At 39.6% G+C, this 16,177-nt stretch overlaps 1 protein-coding gene across 2 annotated transcripts in view; it reads left to right on the forward strand.

The window, feature by feature from the left end:
- Positions 1-16,177, forward strand: part of LOC124155432 — a 342,127-nt gene that overhangs the window by 65,033 nt on the left and 260,917 nt on the right. For both annotated transcript variants that reach the window (XM_046529237.1, XM_046529238.1), the window contains exon 2: positions 6,744-6,885. In XM_046529237.1, the coding sequence (XP_046385193.1) occupies positions 6,778-6,885 (108 nt within the window). In that variant the 5' untranslated portion in view covers positions 6,744-6,777. The remainder of the gene's footprint in view (positions 1-6,743; positions 6,886-16,177) is intronic.

The following is a 16,177-nucleotide window of genomic DNA, read 5'->3' on the forward strand; positions in this document are numbered from 1 at the left end:
TCAAGTGAGACATAAAATATGTCAGCATCAGTGTCACATGTGATGCGCTGTTAAGTAACCTCATTGCCCTGGTGACAAAATTATTATAAACAATATTGTTTTTACAAAATTTAACAAAGAAAGTGTTGCAATTTCTTGTTGAGGTAACTAAGCAATTAAATCTAATATCATTTAGACAAGTGCAATATACCAAATTATGGCATAGTTTATGTAGAAGCAACAGATCGTTAAGTTTCCTTCTGACCAGTAAAGGTACCATATCAACAAGTAAAGAGAGATGTGAAAGAGAAGAAATACGTAGGTGTGAAAAGATTAGCTGATAGGAAAAAAGAGTGGAGAGCTGCTTCAAAACAATCCTAGGATTGTTGACCAGTGATGATGATCTAATATTTGAAGAGTTTCTCTATATGGGGTGTATTGAGCATGAAATCTAGCATATAAATTTACTATTCTTAAAAATCTGTTTTGTACTCTCTCGATTTTATTTATTTGTAGTTTGTAATAAGGATGCCAGATGACACTGTTATATTCAACAATAGGACGTAGCAGTGCTGAGTACAATACTTAAAGCAAATTAATTTTTTTTGTATCACTGAGCAGCCTATTTATAAAGCCTAGCATACTTAATGACTTTGAAACAATATGCTCAATATGAGCGTTGAAAGACAGAGCTTGGTCAAAATAAACACCCAGGTCTTTCACTGTTGAAACTCTTGGAAATGCTTCGTTATTAATAATATATCTGAAATTATGACAAAGTTTCCTCCGTGTGAAGGATATGACACTGCACTTGTTTACATTCAGAGTCATGAAATTACACTTGCACCATTCAAAAATCCTGGAAATGCAACTGTTCAGAATTAAACAGTCCTCATTGTTGCAGATGGTATAATAGATCTAAAGGCCTGGTTACACGGTACATTAGAATGTACAAGAATCTGTACATTTTTCTGAATGGTTTTCTGAACAGATTCTTGTACATTCTCATGGACAAGATCCACGAGTGGGTGGTTACACGGTACATTTTTTCGGACATTTTTTCGTACATTTTTAAATGCGCAACAAATTATTTCAACTTCAAATATAAACCAATGGGGAACATGCAAACTTTTTTAAAAGTACTAGAATAATAAGATACTTACCTCAAATGTACTTTCCGAAAATTTCGCGGATGAATAATGTTTTATAGCTGAGATATGAGTCTTTAAAAATAATCTTCATCGACTGTTTGAAAACACGTAACGGGGCGTGCGCGCGTTACATCACGGCCTGGAATCCACTGATGACAGACTGAGGAAGTGGATAGAAAAACTGTCTATGTAGGGACTCAAACGCAAATTTGGCGAATATAATTGCTGCTTTAACGTCAAACTTCGGATATATTGGGTTGCCAAGGCGTTGTTGAAATAAATAAAGGCGATTGTTTGGGGGGCTTTGGAAAGATTAAATTAAAATGAGTTGATTGCAGATTGTGATCTACGTTACACACCTACATAATTTGTTTAATGCAGTAAGTATATTGCAGCATGGACCTTCAATAGAAAAACGTGTGAAAACCATATAAATCGTGTATCCCATAAAACCATATAAAGTGCCTCTATTTACTCGCCGGAGAAGTTTTTTGCTTGTGTTCGAAGGGACAAAAATACGAGGAATAAGTGGCTGATGATCCACAGAATGGAGTCAAATACATTATCTATATTGTCAACGAGATATCCTCAACGTAAGTACACTCTTAAATCAGGGTTACCGCAGGATTTTATCAAGTTACTTATTTCACTTTGTAAACAACTCTATAAATGTACCTATCATTCTACCCATTGTAGGATCAAATTATAAGGAAAGTGGTGGTTTACGAGAATAAATACTGATTACGATTAAACCACGGTGAAAAATAAGGAATGTAATGGGTGGCCGGCCTCTCGTCACAAGGAGCCCCTAACAAGGAGTATTCACAAAGTGTCTTTCGCCGATATCGTTAAAATTTTGTTGGATAGTAGTGTTCCATAATAATAGCACATTTTCAAAATTTCTCGTGCCCTTAAGTCTTGTGATATAATAAACAGGACATAATAAAGGCAGTTGAATTTTAGATTTGAAAGCGAGTGTGTCGTGATTTCTCACCATCCTTCTCCTGTGAATCGGCGCACGCTACAGGAATATACGAGAAATATGAGGCTTTTGGCAAGGTAAATTCAATATTTATTACTGCGATGCCCATAACGTTCGCTGCATGTCAACGCAACACCTAAAATTTCGACTCGCTTTGCAGTCGGTCTCGATTCAAAAACAGGAACTTGAGTAAATACAGCGTAAATAGTACTTGAATCTTATTTATTTGCCTATCACATGCTTTTTATGACCTTTTAACCATCATTTGGATCTCAATCTTGGACAATTCTCGCGGTTCATACATTCAGCGCCTTTCCATCTGATCCTTCCTTTTACCCATCCCCTTTTCTTGTGTTCCATTCTTTCGCCACCCATATCCAATCAGTGAGATATCCAAGTCAAGCAAGATCATATCAAATCCAAATAACTATCGGGGCCATACGTAAACAAAGAAGTCGCCTATACAAGCCAAATGAAATGAATGTGTCGTTTTCGTAGTCTGCCACCAGGTGACTCTGAGTTCAAATTGTATGATTGTCTGAACGAAATTAGAGCAGGCGTTCAGAAATTCATACATTCTTACATTTTTCGTGGTTACACGGTGCATTTTCCCGTTCATTCTGAGATTCAGACATTCTCACATTTTCTTGTACATTCTCATGTACCGTGTAACCAGGCCTTTAATGTCGTCTGCGTACATCTAATGGGGAATTGGATAAATCATACTGCTAATATCGTTTATAAATATCAGAAAAGAATGGGGCCGAAATGTGAACCCTCAGGGACACCAGAAGTTACATAAAATTCTTTGGAGGTAGCATCCTTCACTTTGAGCATTTGTTTTCGAAACAACAGGTAACTCTTAATCCAATGCCACATAGGACCATGTATGCCAATGAGGCTCAACTTATGCAGCAGCAAGTCAAAATTCACCTTATCAAAGGCTTTAGCAAAGTCTGTATAAATTACACCAGCTTGTTTATTCTCATCTAAGGAGTTATTTATAAAATTATTAAGAACAGCTAAGTTAGTGGTGGTAGACATACTCATATTAGCTGGTTAAAAATCAATAATCTTCATATCAGACAGATAATTACAGTAAAATTATTCCTTAATGAATGAAATTTGAACAATGGGTACATTAAAACATCACCAACGAAGATTACGTATTACCATGGGGTAAGCGTCGAATACCACGAGGTAATAACATTAGCTTTGAACCAACTTTTAATCATCGCTCCGGAAACTTCGTCTTTTTCTTTGCAACTTTATAGCCCGTAGAGCATCCCGAGAGAAAACAAGACCTTTTACTCATTTATCACCAAGATATTACTAAATTCCGCTACAAATCCAACTACAAACATCTGCCATTAGCCGCCATGCAATACAACAGAACAGTAGTCTCGGATTGGACCCTGCTGCCATCTGACGCCCAGCTCCAAAAAGTGAGACTAAAAATAATGAAAGCGCAAGTGGCTTGGTGGGGCTGGGAGATCGTGCATTAAATCTATCCAATTAGTTCATCGTATCCCTCGTCTTGCAATTTATATATTTTTTCACAGAAGAGCGTACCGTCAGGGTTAAATGTTTCGCGCATTGGCTATAAGAAACTATAAAATATATTATTTATTGTTTACCGTCACTGATTCTCTACAATCTCTACTCAAAATTACGTGGTTTCAAGTCCTGTGGAAACATAGTAAGTATTTGCAAGGTGCCCTATGAAAATTGATAATCCATTAGGAAAACTTGCGTCATGTATCGTCCAGGCAGACGCTTCAGTAATTGGCCCCTACCATTTTTTGGTATTCTAAAGAAAATGACGGCCATTCTATAAACTGGGAAATTGTAGAGAATTGCTCAGTAATGTTCAGTTGGTGTTTAAACGTGGAGGAAAGATTATCAAAGTATTAGATGAAAATGACTTATGTAGAATATGACACCAAAGTATCAAACAATCAAAATATCGAATGAGGAAGGTGCACAATTTTTTTATGTAACTACAATATGAAGCTTCCTACCTCTTATGCACTCATTAAAAATTTCGCGGATGAATAAGGTTTTTCAACTGATTTATGAGTCTTTAAAAATTACTCTACATCCGCTGCTTGAAAACACATCGTCATCGGAGCGCCCGCACGTGACGTCACGGCCCAGTATCCGTTGCTGACCAAGCGAGAAAGTGGATAGCAATTGGTCGACATAGTTACTGATACGCTGATTTGGAGAAAATAATAATAGCTGTTTCAACGTTATACTGCAGATTGTGTACATATATTGATGTATATTATGTTGGGTTGCTAAGGCGTTGTTGAAGGATTGAAAGGGGATTATTTGAGGAGATTTGGAAAGGCTTATGTGAAAATAATTTGATTACATTGATTAACACACGTAAATTGGTTTCAAAGAAATATTACTGTGGTCTAAGTTACCCAGATATATCATTTGCTCAATGCAATAAGTGTATTATTATTCATCAAAGCCGCATGGATGTTCAAGAGAAAGACATGTGAAAGCCATTCAAGTAATTCGTGTGTAGTGTCCCGTTGCTCAAGTACCTCTATTTCCTCGCCGGGGAAGGTTTTCCGTTGTGAACCAAAGGACAAAAGTAAGAGAAGAAAGAGGTCGATGAACAATATCATGGAATTATAGACTTTTTCTACATTCCCAAAGGGCTATTTCTTTTTGGATTATTTTAACGTTAGTACACTCATATATCAGGGTTATAGTAGGGTTTCATCGAATCGCTAGTGTTTGTTGGATTGGCACCAAATTTAGGATGTATCATTTATTTCAGTTTCTAAAAATATCTCAAAAATTTACCTATTTATCTATTTATTGTAGGATTTAATTTAAAAGAATTTAACTGTATGTAGCTATTCGAGAGATAAATACTCATATCGATCATACCACGGCTCAAGAAAAATAAGGAATATGCAAGAAATATGAGTTTTTAGGCAAAGCAAACTCAATGTCTTGTATGGTATGCGGCACGGTGTTGTGGAAGTTCTTATTATTAGTTATATGAGAAGGGGGTTGAAGTATTTAAGGTGGGAGAGTAAGACGGAGGTGGACTTTGGGTGTTGAAAAGTAGGGATATTGAGAGTTGTGGGAGAAAGGGTCTTGGGAGAGGAGTGGGGTATTCGAGAAGTGTTCTTGGGTGAGGGTACCATGCACGCCTTCACTGTCTCCTTTAGTATTGTCTTACTGTGTGGTGAGCAGTACAACGTATGCAAAAGGAACTCTAAGGCATATGATGCACCTGATAATGCTGTTTGTAACGTTGAAACGCGTCGCGTTAAAATAAATCCAGTGCAAATATTGCTGCAATGTCTCATTTAACTAATAATAGTAAACTCATTTCTCTGCTATTATGATGTCCATAACGTTCGTTGCATTTCGACGAAAAACCTGAAACTTGGACTCGTTTTTGCCGTGGATCCCGGTTCAAAAAAAAGGAATTCGAGTAAATACAGCTTGAATAGCAATTTAAGCTTATTTCTGTTGTTCCGCATGGTATGCTCCTAAAGCCTGAATCACACGATCATTTTCTTTCATAGCGAAATGTGATCACTGGAGCGATCGCTTTTCGCGGCGGGAATTTAAGCGATCGTTCTAGTGATCATTTTTGTCTGAATCACACGGTCCCTCCCGCCGTCGCCTTTCGCATCACTTCCGATATCACAGCTCGTTGTCATAGGACCCGCATAACGAAAATATATAGCGTGTTTATTGACGAATTCTTCTCGGATTCTCAGCCAGGTTTATTCTTTCATATAAGCCGACGTTTCGAGAGACGACTTGCCTTCCATCTTCAAGACCGTGTTACACTTTGAAAGTCCAATTCCACACTGAACCGAGATACGACCGTTTACAATGAAATCAATGCGGCTCAGGTGTCATTCGATCGGCTGCAGGTCTTTTGAAATTCTTCACGTTCTTCCCTTATGTTTTTCATACAGCTGATTACAGGTCTCCATGTGTTGATTAGATTAAAGTCGGTGTCTCGATTGAATTTTTTGGCATTTAGGCGGATCTCTATTGCTTCCATAATTATGCGGTCCCAGTAACGTTGTGCGTGGCAAAGAATTTGTGTATATCCCCATCTAATAGCATGGTCTTCATTAAATCTGTGCTCCGCCACGGCCGAATTTTCTGGTTGCGCTAATCTGAAAAATCTTCGGTGTTCCTTTAGCCTCGTCTCAATCCGAAAGATAGGCCGAACGATTCCGCGATCGTGATTGCGGGATACAATTGCCGGCGACGATCATTTGTGAGTGACCACCCTAATGATCGCGGAAGTGATCACTCGGAAATGGCAGATAAAATGACCGTGTGATTCAGGCTTAAGTAAATGCACAAGATAGATTTTCAGCTAGCGAATTGCACATGTAATTTTTATTATTGTACATTTTTCGTCCTTATGTTGTGCATGTATGGAGCCTATTTCATACTGATGATTGGCTCTCCTTGCAAACACCTTAAGGGGTGGCTCGCAGTTTATTATGTAGATGTAGACATATTCTGCTTTAAAATTACTTAAGTGCCTCCTGCTCTTTCGTTGTCCGTTGGAGGCCTCTGCCTATCACGAGCCCTCCATCACGACAGCACGGTCTTTCTTCACTTTGCAGGTGTTCGGCGGAGTTGGGGAGGCCATCGGACGGAATGACTGGTACGGCGGGCGCAGGGCCGGCGACTCGCGGCCGTCCTGTCGGCGACCGTGGCCTTCCATCGTCAGGGGGCTGTTCGCGGGGCAGCAAGCCGGCGACGGCGGTGAGTGGCCAACTGACCGTTTGGCGATGTACGGATTGTACGTTTATCTAGCGACTTGATCGTTGGATTATTCTTCCTCATAGGATAATCCTCTGAAATCGCTGGCACAGGCTTTGCCTGGTTTCGCTATTTGGTAGGCCCTTTTCGCTTCTATAGCGTTAAGGTGTTTTCCCCGTCCCGTTCCTTCCATATCTTTCCCTACCCCAGAGTCGTCATCGGGCTCCTATCGCGGCGGTACCTCCATCCTTTTTCCTTCCTCTCCTCCCCGAGAGCGCGGGCGTGTAAGGCACGGACTTGGTTCCTGGCCCCGGTGTGTTGTATCCTCGAAGGGCTCCCCTGAGCCCTCATATACGGAAAATCGCAGGGTTTTTCTTCTCCACAGAAAAATCTTTCCTTTCCGTTTAAACATTAAATTATGGTTGCGCTGGTAGTGCTCCACGCCACCCTAATGACGTCGCTGGGATTTCCCAATCCTCTTCCTTCCATCCCTATCCTTTCCCTGGAAGCGTCGTCGGGCTCTCATCGCGGCGGCGCCTCCTATCCTTTTTCCTTTCTCTGTCCTTCCCCTCCCGAGGCATGCGTGTGAAAAGTCTCGGACCTAAAGACCCGGCCCTCAGGAGTGTAATCCCGCACGGAAAAAAAAGATTCGATTAAAACTATCGAACTGGTGTAATAGGGAGTATTTTTTTAATATACTTAAACTTTGATGTAAATTATGAAGCACTTGATTTATTTTACCAAACGCTTTTGATATATTTCATCAAACATTTTGATAGTTCATCATTTGGTCAATTGTACGATAGAGTTTGGTACAAATAACTTTATTAAATCAATACGATTCAGAGTTTGGTAACTTTTATCGAAGTTGTGATAAATTTTACGAAGGTGCTTGCTTGTTTGGTAAAAATTACCAAACTTTACATTGTTATGCAAATGTGGTTTGATAGAATTTACTAAGTGTTTCGTAATCTAGCGAACGGTCTATTGTTCCTCTTTTGTTTATACCAATACGCATTTGCAGATGAAAGATTCTCAAACAGGCCTTACATAAAAGATAGGTTGGTAGAAATAATTTTGTTTTCATTATTTGTGATGGCGATAACGTATTAATTTGTTAAAGTTCATTTTTCTGTTTATTTCTGCTTTAAATTGCAATGTTATTCGTAAGCTTTTGCATCAAAGACAAAGATCGAATAGCGTATTATCATGGACATTAAAGCTGTAATGAGATGATTGTGCATTTCGAAACATTAAACCTTTAATTTGAGGTATTCCTGAGGTATAATCATTCGCGATCATGTTTAATAACATGTGATAAAAGTCGTCATACTAGACCCAATCTATGCTAAAGATATCACCCAGCACGTTAAGTCATCTCTACATCGATGTAAAAAGCCTGAAAATAAAGTTTTCTTGCCTATCTGCTCTAGATATTGATAAGGAGTACCTACGTAATACAATTGTGTGCATCAAGTATTCCTCTTAAGCTTACAAAGGGAAACTGTTGTCACACCTTATTCTCATTTCAAAACAATGGTTGTATATCTACAATAATAGTATATTACGACGTTTTTGTGAGCTGAGATTACCGATTTAGTCTAGTTGTCCTAGATGTAGTCCGTTTCTACCACACGGGGGGCCCACGTTCAATGCTTCGTGCTGGCGTATTTTTTCTCCGCTTGTTTTGTATTTCTTTTGCAGAAACTTACGATTTTCTCTTAAATTTATGATTTTTAATCAGGACAATGATTTTCTTGGTGGAAAACCTTTCATATGTGTACTCTACGTCGGTTTTATTGCCCTTTTGATTTTGGTAGTTTTTATCGAACTGCTTTGGCCAGTTCGCTAACAATTACCAAACCAGTTTGATAGAATTTATCAATCTGGTTTGGTAATCGTTAATGAATTTTCAATGTGCCATAGGAACCGAAAAGTTTGATAAATTTAATCAGAATTCGATAGTTCCTACTAAACTTTTTTTTCCGTGCGCGAGCCCGCCCTGGCTCCTCGTTTCCTCTGACCGTTGGAAAGGAAAATAAAACCCTATTGTCACGTGACTGGGGTGGAGTGTCGTTCAGTAGGCACATGACTATTATCTTGTGGAGTTAATGACGTGGGAATCTTGAAATTCTGGGGAAGTCATGGAATTTTGTTGCCTCCATTCAGGAAATACTTATGTCTAATTCAAGTATATCGGCACTAGCCACGGTGATAACTTTACGGAGTCACCCGCAATGCACGAATTGTGGGAAAAATCCACAGAGAAAAAAATCGTTCGCCTTGACCGGTATTTCAACCCGGATCCCTCGATTTCCCGCTGAGTGCTTAGCCAGTTAAGCTACCGAAACGTCATTCTGCGAATTTCCACCGGGGAGAATAATTTTTCGGTAGATTAAATGGCTGAAGCACTCGGCCGGAAATCGAGGGATCCGGGTTCGAATCCCCGTGAAGGCGAATGATTATTTCTAAGTCTAAATTTAAAAAATGTTCGGGGTATATGAACAAAACAGAGAAGATACTAGAGGTATAAGAGGGGGGATGATAAATAATGGAATTAGAAATACATTTCATTTTGATAGGAAAATTTTCACAATTTTTGGAAATGATGGCAAACAACTGTTTGAGGAATAGAAACTCCATATAAAAATGTTTACTCCTAAAGTAAACTTAGCCGGCACTCATTTTCAGCTACTGCAAGCTTAGAATACATTCACCTTGTATATGATTCGGTATTCCCATTAATGCCTTGAGAAATAAGCATAAGTATCGCATTCGTGGCATTGAATGGTACTCGTGAAATGGAATTCGTGGTACATGAATTATGGATACCTGTTCATGAGCGCCTCCGTTGCATTTTATTTATATTAAGTCGACTTTTCTTCACTTACCACAATCACCTCCGAAATCAGTACAGCAGCTTTTAGAACGAGGATTTCAATAACTAACAACAGACAATCCATGCCCTGGACAAGGGCAACGTATCCGGTGGAACTCGAACCCGCGACATTCGGTATGGTATGCAAGGACTTACTCCCGCCATCACCGAGGTCGACTTTCTCAATAGCCCTCCTGATGACCTCACTAGTAGTAGCATTGAGTGTTCGGGTGCGTCGACGGCGTCGGTCATTCTGCATCACTGCTCATTCAGTTGATTCAATTCGTTAATTTAAAGAGTCGTATATGCGTAATTTATTAGCATAGCATGAGTAGGAACTTTTATAATAGGGTAGTTTCCTTCATCAAAGAAAACGAAAGGCATTGATTGCGATTCGTTACCCACCATTAGTGTATTCATAACACACAAATTATTTGGTTTTAGAAATACTGGTTAAGACGAATGGCAAGGGTCAAATTTTATCCTCATTTGAAAAAGGCCAGATTGGCGCCCATGCGATTCCACTCCGCATGACGTCACAGGGACCTAGTTTCTACACGAGAGGATAGGAGTTATACATCGTCTGAGGTTACCAATGCATGCATGAGGCACAGAGCTCAGGGAAATATGTCTTAATAATCACCTATTAAAACTGGCTAAGGTCGGAAAGTTTTCTTCGTTTGATAAGGTATTAATAAACCTTTTTTAAACCAAGCGCTACCAGCCAGCAAGGTACTCAGCTACCCGCTATCATCCTCGTCCTGTCAGCGCTCAGAGCCTCGATCAAGGTCACCTCACAAGGCGGGAGGGGGAACCAGAAATGCGTCGCACGGACTTTTTCCCATCATTCCTACTTACGCGTCGCGTTTTCGCGCGCTTGAAAATTTTCACTTTTCATTTAATCGCGAAAAATAGATATCGTCATTTAAAAATTTAAAAGCGTGAAATACGTACTCCAGGAGTAATAATCTTTCGATTAAGGCAATAAAAAAATAATAGGAAACCACCCTATTTGCTAAACAGACCTATCTCCTTGAGAAATAACATTACATTATTCAAATTAGTGGCGTGGTCTCCTAGAAGGGATTCAAGGTCCCCCCTATATTGAACCGTGTCCGCTCGTCACGGTATTTGTCATACACTGTAAGGATATGTCGGATACTTATGGGGCACCTATACTCATCACACTGAGGAGCTTGCTTCTCTTCCGTAAAGAGAAAGGCATGAGTCAAAGGCCAGTGTACTATCCTTAGCCGTGTAATTACCACTTCCTCCCTTCGATTGTTCCTGGCGGAGGAGGGCCAAGCTGACGTTGTCGCCTTGGTGCTTCGTAGTTTGTTAACGTTCAGAGTCCTCCTCGACTCCATCCACTGTTCAATTACAGCTTTTCTTAGCGACGCGATGTCCTCATTGCTCTATCCGTTTTCCTCCGATGTGCTGTCCAAATAATTGAACTACTACTCCTGCTCAGGTTTTCGGCCATTTACATTTACCGTGGGCCTCACATTTCTTGCTCGCGATGCTTTGAAAAGAACGCATCACTTTGTGGTCTTCTTTTGAATAATCCTCATCCTTATTTCTCGCATCGCTTGAATAGCGCAGTCAATAGAGGCTGTAGTCCTTCGGCTGACTGGCCAATCAACGCCTGATCATCCACGGACCTCGCTGATTTGAGCATCAATCCCCATGTTGACTCGTATTTCCAACTCATCCAATGGCTCTCTTACCATCGCATCAGGGTACACGTTAAAATTCTGTGACGATATGGACGGGCTCTTCCTACTCCTAGACACTTGGTCACCCTGATTCTCCGTGGGATTCTCATGTAGGATGTATCGTTTATTTCAGTTTCTAAAACAGTCATAGAAATATACCTATAAATCTATTTACTGTGGGATTAAATTTAAGGGAATTTAGCTGTATGTGGCTATTTAAGAGAATACGATAAATAGTGATAACGATTATACCACGGAGAATAAATAAGGAATATGCAAGAATTATAAGGCTTTAGGCAAGATAAACTCAATACTTGGCTATCGTGATGTCCATAACGTTCGCTGCAGGTCAATGCAAAACCTAAAATTAAAACTTGCCTCTGTATCTAACATCTACGCTTTTGATTTTTTTGACGATTATTTCTCTCTCAACTCTGGCCGATTGGATAGAATTATTCCATAGCAAGTTCCGCATGGCATGTTGCAAAGTAAATGCATTAGATAAATTTTCAGCTATTAATGGATCTATTACATCTCCCTAGGCTGTAAATAAATGTTTCAAAACGTTACAATAGTATATTTTATTTTAATTGAATGATGAGGAATGGTGTACCGTGCGATGACGTCACGGTATTGAGAAAGCGTTTCAGGTATCGTGATTTTATGCGATATTCCAGAACTTTTAATTGGCATTTATTGTCGCTGGTGGCGTACTGAGAGAGTTTTGGCTTATATTTTTGGACTCGTGAGAAATTTGTGCGTTCAGTGAGACATTGTAGCAGCATAAACAGGTTTAATGCATGTTCCCCATTTACTGCCATAGCATTGATTGACTTGCCCATCGAATACCGAACTGATCCTTGCTCAAATATTCGTTTATCTTCGCCTCCATTCATGTATTAACAATCATCAATTTTGCTTTTCCCGCTGTTGTTCAATGACGGGGGCGGATACAGATGGGAGGCGCAGGGGGCGTACGCCCCCTCCTTGCGGGCCTGCCCGTATTGCCAAACATCGCAGAATTAACCACAATTATAACTCTTTTATATCATAAGAATGCATTGTCTTGCATATGTGTGTTATAAATTTCATTAAAATTTTGATTATTTTTAATTAGGGTTTCAATCAAACTTAATTATTTTTAATGAGGATAAAAGTTAAGGTAGCGCAAGATATCTTTTGCACCCCCCCCCTTGAGTTTTTTTCTGTATCCGCTACTGTGAATGAGGGTATTAGTTCTACAGTCTCCGCATTTACAACTTTCTTTTATTTCCACTGTGGAATTGGGAATGCCTTCACGAAATCATCCGGTCTAGACCCTTCCTCATTGGCCTTCCGCACTAGGATACATTCACTTCACGATAGGTACATACACCAGGTCCGATGGCCTATATTGACCGACGTTTCTTTAGAATTCATTTACAGTGTAATAAAAAAAACTTGAAAATAAAATAGCGGCTCAGAAAATTGACGCTTATAATGTGTGGTCTTTGAGAAAGAGAAACTTTTGAGTTTTGAGATTCAATTTCGTACAACTTATTCTAAAAACAAACAGAAAATATTCATTGAATGGTAACATTTGTATTTTTAATACAATGGCAGCCTTTTTTTAACTACATTTTTTTGGTTTTTAAAAGTCCTTTTTATTTTCCGTATAATTAACTTTTTGGCAGGATTTTTGTGATTATTTTTTTAACGTATCATTTTATTTTTTTAAAGGCTTGTGTCTGTTTTCATTATTTAAAAAACAGGAGATGGAGAGATATAGGATGACCTCATATGGCAGTGATATGTTCAGGCAAATTGCCGCAGTTCTGTCGTTCAGGGTATAATATATAAAATTCTGCATCACCTGGGCTGTTGTTAACTGGTGTTATGTCGGCCAATCAGTGGTCCTCTTTTTTTATTATTGGGTTACAATTCCTGCCAAGGTCTTGGCTCCCTGTTTATTCTATTGTTTGTGGGGATCAGATCTCAACTGCCTCCATGGTGATCCGGTCTCCACATGCCTTGGAACCCCTCACAATTGCTACTCCACCCAGTAGATACAGTGACTTTTCCTATATGGCGAGTTCTACCGCTGCCAGCATAACCAGTTCGCAAAGGCGAATGTGTTGTGGCGTCTATGCTCCTTCATGCTTGCCTCAATCGTCCGACCCGCCTCGCCGATGTAAATGTTACCGCTTTCCCATGGAATGTGGTCCACTCAAGTCCTACTGGGTCTTTCGCCCTCACTAATAATCTGTCGTGTTGTCTACTGGCAGGTAGGTGGAGTGTCCAAGTGCTGACCTTGGCCATTATCCTCGATATCTTCCCGGAGATGCTGGATGCGTCCGGGAGGCAGACCCTGGTGGCTAGTTGGTTGTTATGTTTAGGCTGTTATATTTCTTCCGTGTTTTAACAGCCCTATGAAGGAAGAGCCTTGGACATTTCATAGCTGCTAAATCCGTTTTTAATAAAGGTCTTCTTCAGGAGTCTCTCTTCCGCTGGAAAACTTTCTACTTGGCCCCATGAACAAATGACGTTAGAACATCATATTTCCGTAAATGGTGGTGATGACTCATCCTGTCAGTGCACTGGTCCGTGCAGGTCGCATTCCGAAACACCTTGTGACCTAATCTTCCGACAACTTTCCTATAGACCAGGATGTCCAAAAAGAGGAATTGTCTATTGGCCTAATTTTCCATGAGGAATTTTATATTGGGGTGCCGGCTGATTGGCCGAGACACCACCAATCAACGACGAGCCATTTGATGTTGAATCGTATATCTACCCAGAAAGACAGAACTTCGGGATTTTACCTCAACTGTGAGGATGTCAGGAAAGGATTCCAGCCAAACGTCCGGAAAGGTTGAAGTCTTCATCGTGCGAAAAATCCACAGAGAAAAAATCATTCGCCTTGACCGGGATTCGAACCCGGATCCCTCGATTTCCGGCCGAGTGCTTTAGCCAGTTAAGCTACCGAGGCGTCATTCTCCCCTGTGGAAATTTGTGGACTATACCGGACAAGGTGGTATGGACTGCTGAGCATATTATGCGACGAGCAGTCCAAATCGTGCGCACGGCGCCACAGCCGGAGAGTAAAGTCCGAACTTTGAACACATATAGGTGTTCTCTCTTTGACGAATTTAAGTATACCGGGACTAGCCACGGTGATAACTTTTTCGCACAATTGTGCATTGCGGGTGACTCCCGTAAAAGTTATCACCGTGGCTAGTCCCGGTATACTTAAATTCGTTTGAAGTCTTCATCATCTTGCATATGAGTTCGAAAATCCTCCTATCACCCTTTCCTAGATTCTTCAGAATCTCACACCGGCTATTTTCCACGTTCCCCGCGAATCTTACCTTCATATCCCGCAGGCCTTTCCTGATTTTCGTGGCGAAGATCCCTGGGTCTCAGTTTAACCTCCTGCCCTACACTTTCCTCCTCTACGTTCAGTATTTCCGCCCAATCTCTCTGTTTCCGCTGTCATTCAGTCCCTCCACGCATTACCTCCTGACTTTTTCGGTCAGCATTCTTCCATATTTAATTTTTTTCATTCTTAATTTTTGACCTGACCTGCCGTCTATTATAATAATTATCACTCGATTACGACTTGGCGTACAGCGCACCCATATCGCCTTACATTTGAGTTTTACAGTTCGAAATTGAATGAATGAAGTTAATTTGTACTCTGGGTTTCCCCATAAAAGTAAATACAAATACATAGAATAATTTCTGCTCAAGCATGAAAAAATATACCTGGCCCAATTCTATTGGCAATAAGAAGAAAAATATTACACCGAAATAAAATTAAACCAAAGACTTAATGAGAACATGCAGTAATAATCAGAAAGATGAGAAAAGATCAGAAAAGAGGTTCCCAGATAATTTGTGAAGACATACCGTAAAAATAAATTCTTCATATCGCTTAAGAAATAAATCTCAGTATCCCGTACCCAGTCATAATATAACGATGTACAGCAAAAGGCCTATATGTCATCAAATATTTACCAAAGAATGAAAAAAATCGTATTTTATTAAAACCATTCGTATTTTAGCGAAAATTATTTATTTGGTTACCGACTTAAATACTATTGTTTCTTGAAAACTTTTTTCTGCATGTACATTCATCCCCTGTGTCAACTGATCATGCTGTGCTATGCTAAACATCGACTGCCAGGGAAATAACCTCAAGTGACATTTTATTCTGATCTAATTTTTCTATACATGTTGTTCGTGCTAATTGCATCCAAACTCATTTTCACCTCGTCTTTTACACTTACTGCCATATCTAGAAGACCAATAAAACCATTATTATACCCCTTTGCACAAGTTATCTTGGCGAAGTTCCAGTGTCGGGAGATGGTAAGGGTCTGGTTCATCCACAGTTCATTCTGAAACAGTCTTAACAGTTCTTAAAGTATTAAGGGTATTTTGTAACAGTATTGAATTATGTTTGATCTTTTTATAGGTCAATTCCAGATTTTATTGGTGTATGAACAATCGCTGTTGTTGGCATTATAATGGTTTAGTGACAATTTGATGTTTCTATATCCTGTTTTTTTCTGCCCTAGTACCTCATATTAACATTTCTTCTCTTCGTATTTCTTTTTTAGGTTGTGATAAATTGGTATTGATATTTCTATCATCATTGCAAGCTTTTAGTAAGTATATTATCAGGTCTATTGTGTGGGAGTTTTACCTTTCAATATTGTTT

Source organism: Ischnura elegans, chromosome 3 (genome assembly GCF_921293095.1).
Source record: "Ischnura elegans chromosome 3, ioIscEleg1.1, whole genome shotgun sequence".
Taxonomy (NCBI): Eukaryota; Metazoa; Arthropoda; class Insecta; order Odonata; family Coenagrionidae; genus Ischnura; species Ischnura elegans.